At 35.7% G+C, this 19,690-nt stretch overlaps 2 protein-coding genes, 4 non-coding genes and 1 pseudogene across 6 annotated transcripts; 2 read left to right on the plus strand and 5 right to left on the minus strand.

Annotated features, from left to right (window-relative positions):
* Positions 1–5,406: 5,406 nt before the first annotated feature.
* LOC129247837 (thyrostimulin alpha-2 subunit) lies at positions 5,407–6,265 on the plus strand. Its single transcript, XM_054887171.1, has 2 exons — positions 5,407–5,928; positions 6,018–6,265. Exons 1-2 carry the CDS (start codon positions 5,647–5,649, stop codon positions 6,108–6,110), a joined length of 375 nt encoding a protein of 124 aa, XP_054743146.1. The 5' UTR covers positions 5,407–5,646; the 3' UTR covers positions 6,111–6,265.
* Positions 6,266–9,930: 3,665 nt separating this feature from the next.
* On the minus strand, positions 9,931–10,049 carry LOC129249508 (5S ribosomal RNA). The gene has a single exon (XR_008582662.1). It is a non-coding gene; the product is annotated as a 5S ribosomal RNA (ribosomal RNA).
* A 655-nt stretch (positions 10,050–10,704) lies between these two features.
* Positions 10,705–10,823, minus strand: LOC129249669 (5S ribosomal RNA; annotated as a pseudogene).
* Positions 10,824–11,478: 655 nt separating this feature from the next.
* On the minus strand, positions 11,479–11,597 carry LOC129249619 (5S ribosomal RNA). Its single transcript, XR_008582672.1, has one exon. It is a non-coding gene; the product is annotated as a 5S ribosomal RNA (ribosomal RNA).
* Positions 11,598–12,254: 657 nt separating this feature from the next.
* On the minus strand, positions 12,255–12,373 carry LOC129249646 (5S ribosomal RNA). Its single transcript, XR_008582691.1, has one exon. It is a non-coding gene; the product is annotated as a 5S ribosomal RNA (ribosomal RNA).
* A 656-nt stretch (positions 12,374–13,029) lies between these two features.
* LOC129249657 (5S ribosomal RNA) lies at positions 13,030–13,148 on the minus strand. The gene has a single exon (XR_008582698.1). It is a non-coding gene; the product is annotated as a 5S ribosomal RNA (ribosomal RNA).
* A 2,610-nt stretch (positions 13,149–15,758) lies between these two features.
* Positions 15,759–18,264, plus strand: LOC129247987 (uncharacterized). The gene is made up of 3 exons (XM_054887377.1): positions 15,759–15,967; positions 16,026–17,023; positions 17,088–18,264. The coding sequence occupies exons 1-3, from the start codon at positions 15,871–15,873 to the stop codon at positions 18,225–18,227; spliced, it is 2,235 nt and encodes a 744-aa protein (XP_054743352.1). The 5' UTR covers positions 15,759–15,870; the 3' UTR covers positions 18,228–18,264.
* Positions 18,265–19,690: the final 1,426 nt, after the last annotated feature.

Consider the following 19,690-nt stretch of genomic DNA (forward strand, 5'->3'; position numbering starts at 1 on the left):
AAGATTATTGTTATTGCAACTTACTTTACAAAATATCATTTACGTTTTTATAACATTTAAATGATTCTTTTCCTTGTATTCCGTCGTAATTGAAATTAAGGAATATGTCTTTTCCAAATAAATTGTGGATATTTTTGGAAATGCCACCCCTTTCACATATTTTTATGGTATTAATCTGTAAGTAAAAGACAATTTATAAGTTCATCTATTACATGGAGAACTGAATGAAGTATTTATTTACAGTCATGGAGTAACGATCAAGAAAATTTTTTAAAATATTTTTAGTGTGGTTTTCTTACTCGTTATCTGTTTCATATAAATATATGTATGTCGTAAAAAAGTAATTAGGTTTTTTATTTACCAATTCATACTCTGCAAAGTTTGGTATTTCTTCCTCAAGTCGCTTCAATTCATCGATGTTTTTTATTGGAAACATTTGAATTATGTGGGAGTTTTGTTGATTTCAGTTACCAAGTCGTGAAGATAAGTATCTACATTATGTGGTTTTTTTTACCCATATAGATTCCAATTAAGAATACTTCAATTTTTCGGATATTAACAATTCTTCCAATTATTGGCCACAAACTTTCTAAACTGCTTTTATAAAGTGGTAGTCCATCCACTCCAATATCAAGTATGATTTCGTCATAATCAGACAAAGCACATTCGGGTATTTTTCATAGCTGCTTTTCGAACCTAATGTGCAAATATTTTCCAGGGGACACAGTTCTTAAAACAGCTTTTGACTTACCATGTTTAAGCAGTCCAGCTAGGGAAATTGGCACATTTAGTCCTTCTGAATTTAAAATATTTAACACCGCTTGTATACAAGCCCTTGTTGGATGGTAGTTGCTGTACCATTCTTTTAATTTATCAATTAAATTCTTTTGCATTTGGTTATCTATTTGCATTTTGTTATCTATTGCACCAAAACTAGAAACATTTATTTCATCACTTTCTTGTAAAACTATACTTCTAATTTTTTCTGCATTACACTTTTTTTTGGGGCTTCTACTTTTTCATTCTTTCTTTCACATAGCTTAAGTTTGCGTATTAAATTATTTCGTTCCTTTAAAATTTTTCTTTTTATAGAACTCGCGCTCATTCCTCTTCTACCCATCTTTTTATTTATTTTTTTATCTTTTATTTTTATCTTTTTATTATAAATTTTACTTAAGTTATTTCTATCTTTTCGAAGCACGTCTTTTCATCACAAAAATACACTTTTGATAAGCCTACTGTAAATTTCGACAATTGTGTATAGGTACAAACGTTAGCTCGACAGTTTATTTTGTAACACCTTGCCTACTCACTTCTCGAGAAGGAGCACTGGAAGCGCTCTGTGAGCTGTGCTGTTGACATAAGCATTTCACTTGCTTAGAAGCTGTTCTGTAATATGAAGGCAAGATATTGCACCATTTCCTTCTGGGACAGTCGCCATAGACGAAAATGTTTGTGTGTGATACTAGACAAACACTATTTATAAGTATATCGACAATAGGGCCTGGTAGCTCCTCCTGTATTGGTGCTACTCAGCTATAGTAAATCCAATATTACTAAACGGTGCTCTGGTGTGGTGGACTGCGCTAAGAAAACCGATACATTAAAAACCTTTGGAAAGTAGTCAACGGCTTCGTGCACTCTACACCACAGGTGCATCGAGAAGTACTCCAACGTTAGCGCTTGAAATAATACTCAACTTGTCACCGATTGATACTGCGGCGGAATGTCTAGCAGCTAAATCTGCAGTAAGACTCAGTGCGACTGGCAAATTCACCTGTAAAACATTTGGACATAGCTCAATAGGCATGAATTATAGGGTCCAGACGGACTATATGACTCCGAAATGCAATTGGTGCGAAGAAATTCCGAACAACAATAGAAGAAGAGGGATGGAAAAGAGGAATGAAATCTAACCCAAATCCTCTTAATATATTTCTGATGGCTCGAAAATGTTAGACGGAGTAGGGGCAGGTATCTATTGCGCAGAGCTAGGCATCAGGCAGCCATTTAAGCTCCCCGACCACTGCAGTATCTTGCAAGCAGAAGTCTTTGCTGTAGGTAAGGCTGCGGAAATAACATTCGCAAAGACATCAAGCAACGGCAAAATAAATATATACCTACGTTGACAGTCAAGGGGCGATAAAAGCAATAAACTCATATGAAATTTCATCTAAAAATGTTCTAAAAAGTAGGGAAGCCATAGAGAGACTAGCCGCAGACAGACGGTTGCACATCTATTGGGTACCCGGACATAAGGGCACTGTAGAAAACGAGAATCTGAGAATTGAGTGCAATACTATTCAAATGGAGATTAAAAAGCTGGCGAAAAATGACAAAATCAACGTAATAAGTAGCATTGCGGTCGAGGCGGAAACAGCGGCGTGTCGAAACGACCTAAGAGGCGTTTTAGCTCAATCAGATAAATTGTCAATGTCAAACCCAAGGTATCCCACCTCTGAAGAATGCCCAATGCACGTCAGTTGAGCAACAACTCCAGTCAAAACCGCAAGGCGCAGTCATTAGCAGAAGTTGAAGCTGCAATACAAAAACCTCAAAATCAATAAAGCTGGTGACACCTAAAATACACGCGCTAAAATTTTAAAATGTAGCTCAGAACAACTAGCCCCAATCTTGCAGCGCTTGTTAAACGAAGTTTGGTCGATGGTACAAAGAGGGGTGGGAAGAGGACGTCATAGTTACGATACCTAAGTAAGGTGCCCTCAGCTTCTGTAACAACCGGAGAGGCATTACGCCTTGGCTTAAGAAAAATTGACCGCTTAGCTCCGGATGAAACTCAGTGGACTCCGTTTCAAAAGCTGAGTAATCTGGACCCCCCGGATGGTATATGTTTTCTTTCACATTCACTGTGTATGGAACAAAGAAAAAATTGGAAAGGCTCGTTGAAAAGGCAAGACTGGTTGGACTGAAAGTAAACATATCCAAGACAAAACTCATGCGCATGGAGACAACGGGCCAGCACCTCTAACCTTCCACTATAGTGACTGACGACGTAGAACGGTTTACTTATCTGGGCAGTGTGGTAGCGCAGGATAACGGTGCAGATGCTGGCGTAGGCACACGCATTAGCAAAGCTCGCGCAATCTTTTTCAAACTGAAAAAAATCTGACACCTCAATGTTATATCCCGAAATACCAAACTAAGGATCTTCAACACAAGCATCAAATCCATTCTTCTGTACAGCTCAAAGGTATGGAAAGTCACGGACGCAATCTGCCAGAAATTTCTCGTTTTTTTATTAACAAATTCCTACGCATAATCAGTCAAGTTTTCTGGCCAAACACCATTTCAAATAAATAGGAGGAGGAACTCGGCCAAACACCGAAAAAAGGTGTAAGCGCCAATTATATATAAGTATATGTATGAGTGTGTATACATACATATGTAAGATACACAGAAGAGCAGAAAATCATGAAGAGAACCCTAACTTGCTTCTTCGTCGACTGTCAAGGTTATTCTCTCCTGTATGGTGGGACTAACTCGGTGAGATATATAGTATGGTGTCATGAATTATTAAAACCGAGCGCAATTATCAGAGGAGACGGGTATTGAGCGCAATTATTGCATGCGAGACAAGCACTGAAAGAAAAAGGGCCATTACAGAAAATTATAATAATTCCGTCATTAAATTATAGAGTAAGTGGAAAGAGAAAACGTATTTAATCATACAAAGTGGCGCAAAATTAATCATCTAAATTTGTTTCTGAATACATTTTTTAATAAATAAAAAAATACATTTTTTAATAAATAAAAAAATACATTTTTTAATAAATAAAAAAATGTAGAAAATTATAATAATTCCGTCATTAAATTATAGAGTAAGTGGAAAGAGAAAACGTATTTAATCATACAAAGTGGCGCAAAATTAATCATCTAAATTTGTTTCTGAATACATTTTTTAATAAATAAAAAAATGATTTTATGCGATGGACATCTTTATTTTGACCCTTACGCACTCCATTGCTTCTCTGTTTGTATGCTGCAGCTGTCTACTTCACAAGTGTCAAATCTGAGCGAAGTACGACGCCATTTTTAAAAATTATAAATCTTCCAAAAGGGTGATTAATTTTGCGCCACCATGTATATATGTGTATGCACACATGTACATATATGTAAAGGGTGATCAATTTAGAGGTTTTGGTTTTTAAATTGAAATAAAACAATTGAAAATTCAAATTGATTGGGCAATATTTATTATTATTGTGTAAATCCACTTATGATATTTATTTTTTTTTTTAAGATAATCGCTTTCAAATGTTGGCCGCAACTGCGACGAAATTCAGTCATCCGCAAACACCAATTTTTAATGACTCGCTGGAGGACTTCGGTCGGTGTCTCGTGAATCACTTTAGTAATATTGGCTTCGAATGCCACAAGCGAAGCTTGTTTATCCACAAAGCATTTAGACTTTACATACCCCCACAAATAAAAGTCTAAATATATGATATTGCACGATCTTGGTGGCTAATCCACTGGAGCGAGACGAGAGATAAAACGCTCACCGAAACGATGACGCAGTGAATCCATTGTTTCACGGGCTGTATGGCAAGTACTGCCGTCTTGTTGAAACCAAGATGGACTATTTTGTGGAGATCACGCGCTTCAATTTCCGGCATCAAAAAGTCGTTTATCATGGCGCGATAGAGGTTCGCCATTCACTGTTACATTGGCGCTAATCTCGTTTTTGCAGAAATATGGGCCGATGATTCCTTTAGTCCATCAAACGGTTAGACCACATCAAACAGTTGTTTTCAATGAATGTATTGGCTGTTCTTGAATGGCTTCGGGTGTTGCTCTTCAGCCCAAATACGGCAATTGTGCTTAGTAAAGTAACTATTAAGACAAAAATGGGCCTCGTTGCTGAACAGAAGTCGGGTCCCAAAATGCGGACCTTCGACTAGTTTCTCAAGAGCCCAACCAACGACGGAAATTATGACGCTTTGTAAGATCGGCCGGCTTCAAATCTTGGACTAGCTTTATTTTATACGCTTTCAAGCCAAGATCTTTGCGAAAAATAACCCAAGTTGTGCCATAAGATAGATAGAACCGATTGTTACGGGTCTTCGGCAAAACTCTCATTTACAGTCGCAATATTCTTTTCACTTCCGTCTGTACGCGGTCTAATCGGGCGACCAGCATCCAATAATGTAAAATTATTCTCAATTTTGCTGATGGTTTACAAGAATTGCGCGTTCGGTAAGTCTTTCTGTGATGAAATGTCAATGAATACTGAAAAAAATATGCATTTAGTATGACAGTAGTCATGCGTGATCTGTCAAAAAAATCCTATTGGAAAAAGTACCTCCAATCTGATCACCCTTTATGAGGGGAAATTAAAATAAATTAATGTGTATGCATTTATATGAAAATTTACATACCTGTACGTAAGTACTAACTTAAATCTGTTGCAGTTTTTGCGCAGACTCCAATCCAAATCCATTGCCACACAATCCTCCCAACATTGCATATTGCATATTTGTTAAATAAAAGCGCCTGACAAAGATGGACGCATACGCAGTCCACATTAAGCAGCCGTTGTGATTAGATACGTTTGGAAATCTTCTGTGCGAAAATACACGGAAAGCCTAAACATTATATTTGCTTCTTTGTTTTTCTTTTTTGAAAATGTTGCTGTTGCGTTTAGGATTTCTGCTGTTACTCTCTATAATTGCTGTTTCCACGAAGGAAGCATGGCTGAGGCCCGGTTGCCATAAAGTGGGGAATACGCGCAAAATATCCATACCGGATTGCGTAGAGTTTCACATTACAACTAACGCTTGCCGTGGTTTCTGTGAATCGTACGCGGTGCCGTCCATACCCTGGGGCCTAGCAATACCGGGCGTATTTAAACCGACAAAACCGGTCGTTTCCGTGGGTCAGTGCTGTAATATAATGGAGTCGGAGAAAGTGAGTGTGCCATAAGATGACAGAGAATAGTTCAAAAATATTTTAAGCGGAAAAATCCGTGTTTTTCTGTTCTGTTTAATTAATTTCAGGTACAAAAGCGCGTGCTTTGTATGGGCGGCATGCGTAATATAACATTTAAATCTGCAGTATCTTGCGCCTGTTACCATTGCAAGAAGGACTAACTCGAACCCAGCGAATGTTAAACTAATACAAACGAGTACACAATATATGTTTATGAAGCAAAAGCTGCGCTGAAAAAGGATTTTACATATTATGTGATTTTTATAGGTGTTAAAAATGTAAATACGCTCTGAGCCATGCCTTGTTGAATAATGCTGTACATTAAATAAAAGCAGTGCATTTAATTTTGACTGATATGTAATTTTTGAAACAAAACAAAGTATTCGTTTTTGCTTTGGAAAAGTTTGAAAATGCTTTGCTACATCATTTATACCCATTAATAACTATATGAAAAACTAAAAACTATAGACGCTTGAAAAAAATTTGGTGATGGTTTGTTTTTTGTTGTCATGAACTTTAATTTATTTATTTATTTTATTTTTTTTTGTGCAATGAGAAAATATTTGTTTTGCGGAAAAAGAAATCCATTATTTTTGCGTAAAATTTTTGCGTAACTGGCTTAAAACTATTTTATGGTCGATCTTTAGCTCCTGTGCGATGCTACGACTACTAACATGCCGGTCAACTTCGATTATTTCTGCGATTTTTATCGACATTATCGACATTTTTTTTAACATCAAAAATGACTGAACGGAATCGACCAAACCGAAACTGCACGTAATTTGCCGTTACAATATCGGGAGCATAAAAACCGTTCATAATTTCAGCGGCCTGGCTTGCATTTTCGCCTTTATCAAAGAAAAACTGTAAAATGTATGGAAATTTCTCTTTGTTAACTTCCATTGTAAACACCCTGTGACTCACAACTGAATGGAACAAACAAAAAACAGCAAACGATTTTTTTTAGTGTGAAATGTCACCTTACCAACGAGCATAAACTTTAAATTGTTTGATCAATACTTTACGAGATATCGATCGCTATAGCCATCTACCCAGAAAATAATGGATAAGGTTGCAAACACAGTGCTCGATGTGACGAAGACGAAGATGAAGACGAAACGCAAGCAATCAGCTTCAAACGCTGCTGTACTGAATATGAAGACGAATCGCTTGCTAGTTACCGTGGTTTTTGTTTGTTTGTTCTGTCTATGCTTTGGCACGTTAATTAAGTTAAGACAGTCGATAAACAAGTAATTAAATGAGAAGTAATAATCAATAAAAGGCATAAAACTAAATATATTTTAAATTATTTTTTACCTTAACGTCACAATTAGCCTTTCAGCACATATAATTGGCGTTTTATTAAAATTAGTCCAATTTTTAAGGGGGGGTAAGGGATAAACGCTAAAAAAAAAACACTTTTTTCATGAATTTATTGTAGCGAAACGGTTCAAGTCAGTTTATTAAAAGTTGTTGCATATTATAAAGTAACATTTTAAGAATATTTGATAAAATTTTCATGTAAAAATATTGCAAAATGAGCGAATGAGAGCACATTTACGTAGACGTCTTTTCAAAAATACATTTTGCAGTAGTCAGCATATCTCAGCGTAGAATCATCTGAAATCAAAAAAAATCGAATAATTTAGTTAAAGTATGAGTTAAACTTCCCCCCAACGTTTATTTTGACGATTTATTTTCATTTTCAGCCATTTGGTAGTCGTTTGAAGTAAAAAGTGATTTTTGACGAAAAAATGCCGCCATTTTGTAGGTGTAAAACCACCTTAATATAAAAAAAAAATGGCGAAAAAAAAACGTTGGGGGGAGGTCTTTTATATGTAAAATATGTGTGCAAAATTTCAAAAGGATCGGTTGAGTGGTTTTCAAATGCCAATGACTACGCACTTTAAAAAAAAAAGGTTCGAGAAAACCGCGTTTAAAGTGTGTAACGGACTACGCGCGCAACTGCTGCGTCTCGGCAGATGTTTGAGGCGGCTCGGCTTTATGCTCTATAACTTAAAAAGTTTTGCTCGGATTGACTTAAAATTTTAGCACGGTATTTTTGAAATGTTTTACTACAATAACATGCAAAAAAAAATCGATTTTTATCCCTTACCCCCCCCCTTAATAATAAGTGGCTCAATTTTAATTAGAATATAATCAAATGTGCTAATTGTCATTCTGGTATTTTCCACAAATTTCTTTTCATCGTGGCGCAGCTCATCATACAAATGATGAAATTCACCAAATGCTTCTCTTCCCAAATTTAGAGGGTGTACTTTTTTATTTACTTTTATACGATTTAATTTAAAATATAAGCTTTGCTCAATCAGCAAGTCATCATCTGATGAGGAATCCATTGTGACTAACACAACAAAAGCGCAACCAATTTGTCTTGCACTGTGCAATCTATTCGCTTACTCGTAACGCAAGCAATTTCTCTTCAGCTTCGTCTTCATCTTCGTCTTCGTCTCAGCGTGCACTGTGTTTGCAGCCTAATGCTGGGAAGCAAGTTGAAGTTAAGGGAATTAAATTTTAAAATAAAAGTCCCGGCTTACGTTTTTTGAAACACTAAGCGTTGAAGCTCATTATCGTATATTACTGTGCTTGTATATACCCACCTTAGATTAGTTTATTTACAATCTTAAAGATAGATTTTTAAAACATATTTGTTTTTTTTTTTTATTTGCGGATAAGGAGGTTTAAAAGCCCTAATGCATCATCAAAGCTACCGTCGCATCAATGGTATGTCCTGGACCTGCTTTCGTATTACTTCAATGGCATTCCATCTTCCTCATTACATGGCCTGTGCTTATGTGTCTGCGTCCAGGTTCCGCCTTTTCAGCCGGAGAATTTTTTCTGAGAAACCACTGATGATTTTCTACTTTTCTTTATTGTTAGCATCTTGTCGATTACATTTTCAGTGGTTTTGTTCCCAACGCATGCATTCGAAAAAGGTGTGTTCAGCGTTATCTTCGGCTGCGTCAACGTATATGCATGTGGGGTGTTGGTATCTCCCTATTTCGAACAGGTATTTCTGGAATTAGCCGTGCCACGAAAGCATTTGGGTTGTATAAAAATTGAGTTCAGCGAAGTTCCTGCTGTAACATGTAGTGACGACGTCTTTTATTAGGCTTGCCGTCCATCTGCCGCGGTTTTCGTTTCTCCCGTTGTCTTGCCATAGCATTCTCGTTTCGTCCTTTATTCCGCACGTTGCGTTTGCTTACTTCTTCTTCCATTATCTCATTCTTTAATGCCCACAACTTTTTCCTCTCAAAGGCTAGTATATGTATTGGTATTGAACCGCTTATCACTTGTTCAGCTGGCCTTGATACTGTGCGGTAGGGCGACACAATTCTCACAGGGGCTGTTCGTTGTACCGATGCTAGAAGCTTACACCGGTGATATACAGCTTGACTTTCAAATACTTTTTCCCAATAATACCTCAGCTCTTGATGATAATGCTATATTAAATTTTAAAAATTTCATATTTTTTATAATGATTTCGAACTGGGGTCAGGATTTTAATGTGTTCACATGTTTCTTTATAGTAAATCTTGAGAACATAGAGTTTAATTATTTATCTGAGTCAAGAGTTTAAAAAATTCATATTTTCACATATTTTGCCGTTATTGCATATTTATTAGGATTTTATTAATTTTATCAAAAATCTCAATATTGAAAACAGAAAAAGTAACTGCTTTAAATTCTTTTAAAGCACGATAAGCCTATATTAATGCAAACTACAGCTTCCTGTAGGACATAATAATAATAACAAAAATCATTGACTAAACAAATGCATCTTGTGGTGAAGGCTGAAGTAGTATAACAAGTAGAGAAATTCATTGACGAGCATTGAACTGATTGAAATAGATATGACAAACGTTAATATAAGAGCAGAGTATAAAATTATAATTTGAAATAAATATTATATTAATAAAAAGTGCAAAAATAAAATGAAGAAAAAAATTTGTTGGTGGATGTCAACAACACGCGGTGTTCCCAAGCGGTCCCCCATCCAAGTACTAACCGCGCCCGACGCTGCTTAATTTCGGTGATCGGACGAGAACCGATGTTTTCAGCGTGGTATGGTCGTTGACAATTTTATTATCATATTCATACACACTTCAAGCAAACCAAATACCAAATATAGCCTATTATATTGAATCCATACCTTATGCAGTGCATTGAAACAATTAACGTTGGCTAACAGAAATCTTATACATACATATATTCATATACAATTTTCCGATTGTTAATTTGTGCTTAAATATTCGGTTAGATATAACTAGCATCTTTTTGGGATAATAGTAATGGGATAATAGTAGTTATTTTAGCTCTGCAACTACTATTCCTCTAGTGAAATTGTCTGCTGTCATTTATAGTTTCTTCTTAAAAAAAAAAAGAACACAATCTATGTGCCTGTTGCTGTATGTAGTTTTTGGTTGGCTGTTGCACGCTTATTTTATTCGGCTTGAATTTTATGTATAAAACAATTTATTAAATATCAAATTAATTAGTTAACTGAACAAAGTAAATTAGAAAACAATAAAAGAGTGATTACATAAATAAATGAACTAAGTAGTTTTACTAACGAAATAAAGTAAAGACGGGTAGAAAAATTCATTAACGAGCATTGAACTGATATACACATAGCAAATGTTGTATAAGCAAAGTATAGAATTAAAATTTGAAATAAATATTATATTAATAAAAAGTGCAAAATAAAATGAAGAAAAAAAATTGTTGCTGGGATGTCAACAACACGCGGTGTTCCCAAGCGGTCCCCCATCCAAGAGCTAACCGCGCCCGACGCTGCTTAATTTCGGTGATCGGACGAGAACCGATGTTTTCAGCGTGGTATGGTCGTTGACAATTTTATTATCATATTCATACACACTTCAAGCAAACCAAATACCAAATATAGCCTATTATATTGAATCCATACCTTATGCAGTGCATTGAAACAATTAACGTTGGCTAACAGAAATCTTATACATACATATATTCATATACAATTTTCCGATTGTTAATTTGTGCTTAAATATTCGGTTAGATATAACTAGCATCTTTTTGGGATAATAGTAATGGGATAATAGTAGTTATTTTAGCTCTGCAACTACTATTCCTCTAGTGAAATTGTCTGCTGTCATTTATAGTTTCTTCTTAAAAAAAAAAAGAACACAATCTATGTGCCTGTTGCTGTATGTAGTTTTTGGTTGGCTGTTGCACGCTTATTTTATTCGGCTTGAATTTTATGTATAAAACAATTTATTAAATATCAAATTAATTAGTTAACTGAACAAAGTAAATTAGAAAACAATAAAAGAGTGATTACATAAATAAATGAACTAAGTAGTTTTACTAACGAAATAAAGTAAAGACGGGTAGAAAAATTCATTAACGAGCATTGAACTGATATACACATAGCAAATGTTGTATAAGCAAAGTATAGAATTAAAATTTGAAATAAATATTATATTAATAAAAAGTGCAAAATAAAATGAAGAAAAAAAATTGTTGCTGGGATGTCAACAACACGCGGTGTTCCCAAGCGGTCCCCCATCCAAGTACTAACCGCGCCCGACGCTGCTTAATTTCGGTGATCGGACGAGAACCGATGTTTTCAGCGTGGTATGGTCGTTGACAATTTTATTATCATATTCATACACACTTCAAGCAAACCAAATACCAAATATAGCCTATTATATTGAATCCATACCTTATGCAGAGCATTGAAACAATTAACGTTGGCTAACAGAAATCTTATACATACATATATTCATATACAATTTTCCGATTGTTAATTTGTGCTTAAATATTGGGTTAGATATAACTAGCATCTTTTTGGGATAATAGTAATGGGATAATAGTAGTTATTTTAGCTCTGCAACTACTATTCCTCTAGTGAAATTGTCTGCTGTCATTTATAGTTTCTTCTTAAAAAAAAAAAAAGAACACAATCTATGTGCCTGTTGCTGTATGTAGTTTTTGGTTGGCTGTTGCACGCTTATTTTATTCGGCTTGAATTTTATGTATAAAACAATTTATTAAATATCAAATTAATTAGTTAACTGAACAAAGTAAATTAGAAAACAATAAAAGAGTGATTACATAAATAAATGAACTAAGTAGTTTTACTAACGAAATAAAGTAAAGACGGGTAGAAAAATTCATTAACGAGCATTGAACTGATATACACATAGCAAATGTTGTATAAGCAAAGTATAGAATTAAAATTTGAAATAAATATTATATTAATAAAAAGTGCAAAATAAAATGAAGAAAAAAAATTGTTGCTGGGATGTCAACAACACGCGGTGTTCCCAAGCGGTCCCCCATCCAAGTACTAACCGCGCCCGACGCTGCTTAATTTCGGTGATCGGACGAGAACCGATGTTTTCAGCGTGGTATGGTCGTTGACAATTTTATTATCATATTCATACACATTTCAAGCAAACCAAATACCAAATATAGCCTATTATATTGAATCCATACCTTATGCAGAGCATTGAAACAATTAACGTTGGCTAACAGAAATCTTATACATACATATATTCATATACAATTTTCCGATTGTTAATTTGTGCTTAAATATTGGGTTAGATATAACTAGCATCTTTTTGGGATAATAGTAATGGGATAATAGTAGTTATTTTAGCTCTGCAACTACTATTCCTCTAGTGAAATTGTCTGCTGTCATTTATAGTTTCTTCTTAAAAAAAAAAAAAGAACACAATCTATGTGCCTGTTGCTGTATGTAGTTTTTGGTTGGCTGTTGCACGCTTATTTTATTCGGCTTGAATTTTATTTATAAAACAATTTATTAAATATCAAATTAATTAGTTAACTAAATAAAGTAAATTAGAAAACAATAAAAGAGTGATTACATAAATAAATGAACTAAGTAGTTTTACTAACGAAATAAAGTAAAGACGGGTAGAAAAATTCATTAACGAGCATTGAACTGATATACACATAGCAAATGTTGTATAAGCAAAGTATAGAATTAAAATTTGAAATAAATATTATATTAATAAAAAGTGCAAAATAAAATGAAGAAAAAAATTGTTGCTGGGATGCCAACAACACGCGGTGTTCCCAAGCGGTCCCCCATCCAAGTACTAACCGCGCCCGACGCTGCTTAATTTCGGTGATCGGACGAGAACCGATGTTTTCAGCGTGGTATGGTCGTTGACAATTTTATTATCATATTCATACATACTTCAAACTTTCCTAATACGAAATATACCCATACGAACTATCTATAAGATAACATATACATATATACACATATATGAGTTATTTGTCTAATATCTCTTTACCTAATATATCTACTATTTTTCGATTGCTAATTTATACTTAAATGTTGGTTTAGATATAATTAAAAGCAAAACATTTTTTTTTTACGTATCTAAAAAAAAAAGAAACAGAGAAATAAAAAGAAAATATTAGGCCTTAATCATGTGAAACGGAGAGTGTTTAAGAAATTCGATGTCACATGCGCGGTTGCATGTGGTGTTGCGTTTTATATGTATCTATAGAGATTCATGTGTTGTTGTGTTATTATTTTTTTTTAAATTGAGAGGACTACAAAATGCCTGCCGAAGAGAAATTCTTGTTGCGCGTCCGGCTGTGTCCATATCATTCGGATTAGAAGTGCTCCCATAATTCTTGGAAATTTGGCATGTATTAAATTTAAAATATTTTATTAAGTTTGGATAACTATCGTTAAGTAAATTAAAAAAAAAAAAACAATCCGCAAATAGTTTAGTAAAAGTTGCGCCTTCCGAATTCGCAGTGGGAGACTACTTGTTTGTTAAGAGAAAGAGTTACATAAGTAGGAACTACCAAACACAAGAAATTGTAAAGGGTGTTTTTTTTAGAGGTTAGGTTTTCAAGTTGGCACTACTTTTTTCGTAGATGGTCTTTTTGACAGCTGTCACTTGATTTATGTTCAGTTTGGTTTGCCATTTCATAATGAATAGACTTACACCTGAACAACGTTTGCAAATCGTGCAAATTTATTACGAAAATAATGGTTCGGTTCGCGCAACGCATCGAAGAAAATTTTGTTCAGCGATGAAGCTCACTTTTGGTTGAATGGGTATGTCAATAAGCAAAATTGTCGCATTTGGAGTGAACATAATCCACAAGCCATTGCTGAGACGCCGTTACATCCTCAAAAAGTCACTGTTTGGTGTGCTCTATGGAGCACTGTGCAGAGAGAATCATTGGTCCATATTTCTTTAAAAATGAAGCCGGCCATAATGTTACAGTCAATGGAGAGCGCTATAGAGCCATGATTAATGACTTTTTCGTGCCTGAATTGGACGATGTTGATGTGGACGACCTTTGGTTCCAACAAGACGGCGCTACATGCCATACAGCCAACGCAACAATCGATTTATTGAAGGAAACTTTTGGTGAGCGCATTATCTCGCGCCGTGGACCTGTGGCGTGGCCTCCAAGATCGTGCGATATAACACCGCTGGACTATTTCTTGTGGGGCTATGTGAAGTCGCTTGTCTACGCAGATAAGCCCGAGACGATTGACGTCTTGGAAGATAATATTCGGCGCGTTATTGCTGACATACGGCCCCAATTGCTGCAAAAAGTGGTCGAAAATTGGGCCTCTCGGCAGGAATTTATTCGAGCCAGCCGCGGCGGCCACTTGCCCGAAATCATTTTTAAAACATAATGGCAAACCCTTATCTTTATAATAAAGCTAAATTCTTGGCCATAACATTAAATTATATACGTTTTATTTCATCTTGAAAACCTAACCTCTAAAAAAAACACCCTTTACATACATACACACCCTTTCTTGCTATGTCGTCATCCGCATAAAAACACAAAAAAAACTGTATTTGTAAGTTTTATATTAATTTGTGCTTTCACAAATTAACACGGCCATTCACTAAATTCTCACAAGCATGCAAGCTCTCTTCCTTTTGTTTGCTTTGTTCGTTTGTTTTGTATTGGTAAGGAACCTGACGTCAGACTTATCAAAATCGCGAAAAATAAAGTAACTGTTTTGGGAAGACCCCACCTTAAGTGTTCAATTCGCCTTGGCATCATGCACATAAAAACGCAGTAAAAGTGCAATTCGTGCTTTCACAATTTAAGCACGCGGCACTTCATATTTATTAGTTTGTTGAGTTTAAATGTCACAAATCTCAATATATCTTTTAATTTTACTAACATGGAATTTCTCTTCCGTTTGTCTATTTGTTTTGCAAGGTGCCGCTTTCGGCACTCAATTCGCCTTGGCCAATCAGCTGATTTGCATAAGTTGATTCCTTCAAATTCGCTGAGTGCCGGTTAACGGTCAGATGTTGGTCACACCTCTAAATTATTTTCATTATTACACCAGGGCACTGAGCTGGAGGTGTTGTGTGTTAAAGCTTAGCTGGTCTAGACCTAACTTAACATAATTTATTTTAACTTAAGAAATTCGCAACGATTATTCAACACGTGAATGTTTGTTTTTATACCTTCTAGAGCAAATGTTTGAAAACTCGGCTCTTATAATGCCACGTGAAATTAATTCTTTGCAAAAATAATTTCTACGTACAATTATTTTTAACAGTCAATTTAAGTAAGTCGTAAAATATGTGGCTTCTTACGTCTCTTAAGTTAAATTAAGCTTAGGTCGCCACTAAAACATCACGTTAAGGGAAATTACGTAAATTAAGTATATACTAATTGAGCTTGTAATATTCGTATGTTAGTAGAAAATGTTAAGAAAGGAGTAGGCAACCCTGTCACAATTTCGTACTGTCAAAAATATTAGTCCAATATTCGTCTCTGACTTCCACGTGTTATTATTTACCACGCGCGGTAATTTTCGCATTTCATTTTAAGATTTTTAAAATTAATGGTTATAAATAAATATCTTGACGATATTACATACACATAATGGGACGTAAAGCAGATTTTAGTGAGAAGCCAAAAAAAGGACCAGGGCGTAAAGCACGGAAACAAAAGGCACCGACATTCCCTAAGAAGTCATTCGGTAAGGAAGTGTGCAACGCACCAATAACACGAGATTTAGTAAAAAATTACTTTTACAGCTCCTATTGATGACAAGGAGGATAAGAAACTATCACATCGTCAAAAGCAACGTCTTAATAAGCGAGTACAGAAAAAAGAATTACGAAAAGCGAAACCCCAGAAGGCTGAACTAAAAGCAAATAAAAGTAATGGCAGTGATAGTAAACAACAAAGGCCTAAATATAGTAAGGAAAGCAAGGATGAGGAAGTCACTGATGAAAAACAAACCAATGGTTCATGGGTAGTTGAAAACACTAATGGAGTCAAAGGAGTAAAAAAGGCAGTAAAAAATGAGAAGGGCGAAAAGAAAACAAAATCCAAAGGGTTTACAGACGAGAATCAGAAATGGCTGAAACCAAAACAATCTAAAAAGGGAGCGAAGTTCGTTAAAGAGGATATTCCCGATGAAGACGAAGGAGAAGAAGAGGATGAAGTTGACTCTGAGCAGGAAGACGATGAGGAAAGTAATGAGGAGGCATCTGAAATTGGTGAAGAAGGTGAAGATAGTGGAAATCTGAAAGTCGGCAAATTAGCCGATATGTCTGACAGTGATGACGAGGATGCAAATTCAGATGATGATTTCGATGTATCTGATGCGGAAAGTAAGAGTACGGACGCATTAGGCAGCGACGATGATGCTGATGAGGTTGACGATGATCTGTTACCAATTGAAAAGGCAAATAAAAAACTGAAAAAACGTAAAACAAAAGAAGCTAAATTGGCAGCGAAAGAAATGCAGATGTCCGTTGACTCACAAGAGGTTTTTAAATTCCCGGAAGAAAATGACGAGGAACAGAAAGAACTAACACTTCAAGAAGTTCAACAACGTATTAAAGATATTACGTTGGTATTATCCGATTTCAATAAATATCGTCAACCAAACCGATCGCGTACGGAATACTTGGATCTACTACGACACGATCTTTGCATCTACTATAGTTACAATGATTTTCTAATGGGAAAACTAATTGATATGTTTCCACTTACTGAGCTCATGGAATATCTGGAAGCATCAGAGGTGACGTAATATAAGATTTTGTATCTTGTTAATATACATTAATTTCTCAACTTTTAAATTGTAGGTTCCTCGTCCACTCACAATTCGCACGAATTCACTGAAAACTCGTCGACGGGATTTAGCTGCGGCTTTAATTAATCGCGGCGTCAATCTAGATCCTTTGGGTAAATGGACTAAAGTAGGTTTAGTCGTCTATAATTCGCAAGTGCCACTTGGTGCCACGCCCGAGTATTTGGCTGGTCATTATATGATACAAGGTGCTTCGTCAATGTTGCCAGTTATGGCATTGGCACCACAAGAAAACGAACGTATTCTAGATATGTGTACAGCGCCTGGTGGCAAAGGTTCGCATATTGCTGCTATTATGAAAAATACAGGTGTTCTCTTTGCGAACGATGCCAATCGAGAACGCATAAAAGCGGTAGTAGCCAATTTCCATCGTCTGGGAATAATAAACGCCATCGTCAGCTGTGAAGACGGATGTAAGTTCCGCAACGTAATGACCGGTTTTGATCGCGTTCTCTTAGATGCGCCTTGCACAGGTACCGGGGTTGTCGCCAAAGATCCAAGTGTGAAATCAACAAAAAATGAGATAGACGTACAGCGTTGTTATAATCTACAACGTAAGTTGTTGTTAACGGCTATTGACTGTGTAGATGCTAAATCGAAAACAGGTGGATATATTGTGTACTCAACGTGTTCGGTGCTACCCGAAGAAAATGAATGGGTAATTAATTATGCGCTCCAGAAGCGTAATGTTAAACTTGTACCAACAGGTTTAGATTTTGGCGTTGAAGGTTTCACAAAGTATCGACAGTACAGATTTCATCCTAGTCTCAATTTGACACGTCGTTATTATCCTCATACGCATAACATGGATGGTTTCTATGTGGCAAAACTTAAAAAGTTTTCAAACACCATACCGTTGCCTAAGGAGCAGCAGGAAGAGGACGAAAAGGAATTGGATGAACCACTAGGCACTGCGGCGGTGAATGTGAATGAAGAACCTTCAATTGTTAAGGAACAGGAAGATGAAGAAAATCCAAAGCGAAATCTTCTCGGCAAGCGTGCTGGCAAACCAAGCCTTTCGGAAGTTGAAATGGATTTGAAGAAGAAAAAACTGGAACAAAGCAAGACTAAATATGTTGCGAATGTATTTGAAAAGCCAGTAAAAGTAACTAACAAAAAAGTGAATAAAAAATAATGTGTAATAAACCACGTTTTTATAACTGGACTAAACATTTTATAAGTTTTGATTTTAAAATTTTAACGGTAGTCATTAGGTTTATGATGTATTCAGTAACTTAATTTTCCAGAATTCTCTCTCAAAGAGAAAAATATCAAAAAAAGTACTGGAACGCAAAACCAGTCACAATTTGCAAGTTTTACGTACACGTGATTGAATTGATGCCTGGAAAAATCATAAAAATTAAATATTTTCCCCCTAGAACTATCTCGTATTAAAGAAAAAAATAAGGCAAATAAAATGCAAAATAACGAGCTCATCTTTATTTTATTTTGTCCACAATAATTTGTTCCATTTCACAATCGCTATCAGATGGACAACATTCCATTAGCAATTGCATTGTGGCAATCACAGTTTTTCTTCTCCGTCAATGCAAGCGCATACATATGCATTATATATTGCCAAATTAGTTAATAACCAAGAAGTACAAGCGTAAAATACAAAATATACCTTCAATGCTTTCGATTTGTATTTCGAAACTGCAGCAACGGTTACTGGAAGCTGTGGCTCAGACGTACATAACTTTGTATGATTGGCCGATTGCTATTTAATACGACTTCAAATAAACATTATCTAAAATATATTTACTTACATTCTCCATTATTATTACTATTATTTAGTAAATATAATTAAAATTATATCTAATATAAAAGCTCTAGCTACCAGGGCTATCGGCTTTCGCCATTATAATCAAACCATTTAGAACTTTGACTCGATTTGCATATTTTTATTCGTTGTTGTTTTAGCGGCATAAATATTCCCCTTAGATATATGGGGAATGCTGCTGAAGTGACAGTCCTTGGTCGGATATAAATGCGGGTGGTTCTGGTTACGTAGAACCGACTGTCGTGGGAACGAATTTTATTCGTGTTTATGTTTTTCATGCCGCTCCGTGACTGGGGTCTCGAGATAGAGACCAAAACGTGGACCCTAGAATGTGTTTGTACAATATGGATATCAAATTGAAGCTTTTGGTGAATGCTTTAGTACAGAGTATTTTTCATGCCGCTCCGTGACTAGGGTCTCGAGATATAGGTCAAAACATGGACCCAGGTAACCTTTGGTTGTGTATGTACAATATGGGTATCAAATGAAAGCTGTTGATAAGTGCTTTAATACGGGGTAATTTTCATACCTATTGATGACTAGGGTCTGGAAATATATGCCAAAACGTGGACCCGCCGTGTCTTTGCACCGAATTAAACCAAACTTACACACATTGTTGAGGAGGTATTGAAGATGGTTTCCGTATAGTTTGGATACCTATTGGTAGATAGGGTCTCGAGATATAGGTCAAAACGTGGACCCGGGTAACCTTCGGATGTGTATGTACAATATGGGTATCAAATGGAAGCTGTTGGTGAATGCTTTAGTCCAGAGTATTTTTCATGCCGCTCCGTGACTAGGGTCTCGAGATAGAG

Source organism: Anastrepha obliqua, chromosome 5 (assembly GCF_027943255.1).
Source record: "Anastrepha obliqua isolate idAnaObli1 chromosome 5, idAnaObli1_1.0, whole genome shotgun sequence".
Classification (NCBI taxonomy): Eukaryota; Metazoa; Arthropoda; class Insecta; order Diptera; family Tephritidae; genus Anastrepha; species Anastrepha obliqua.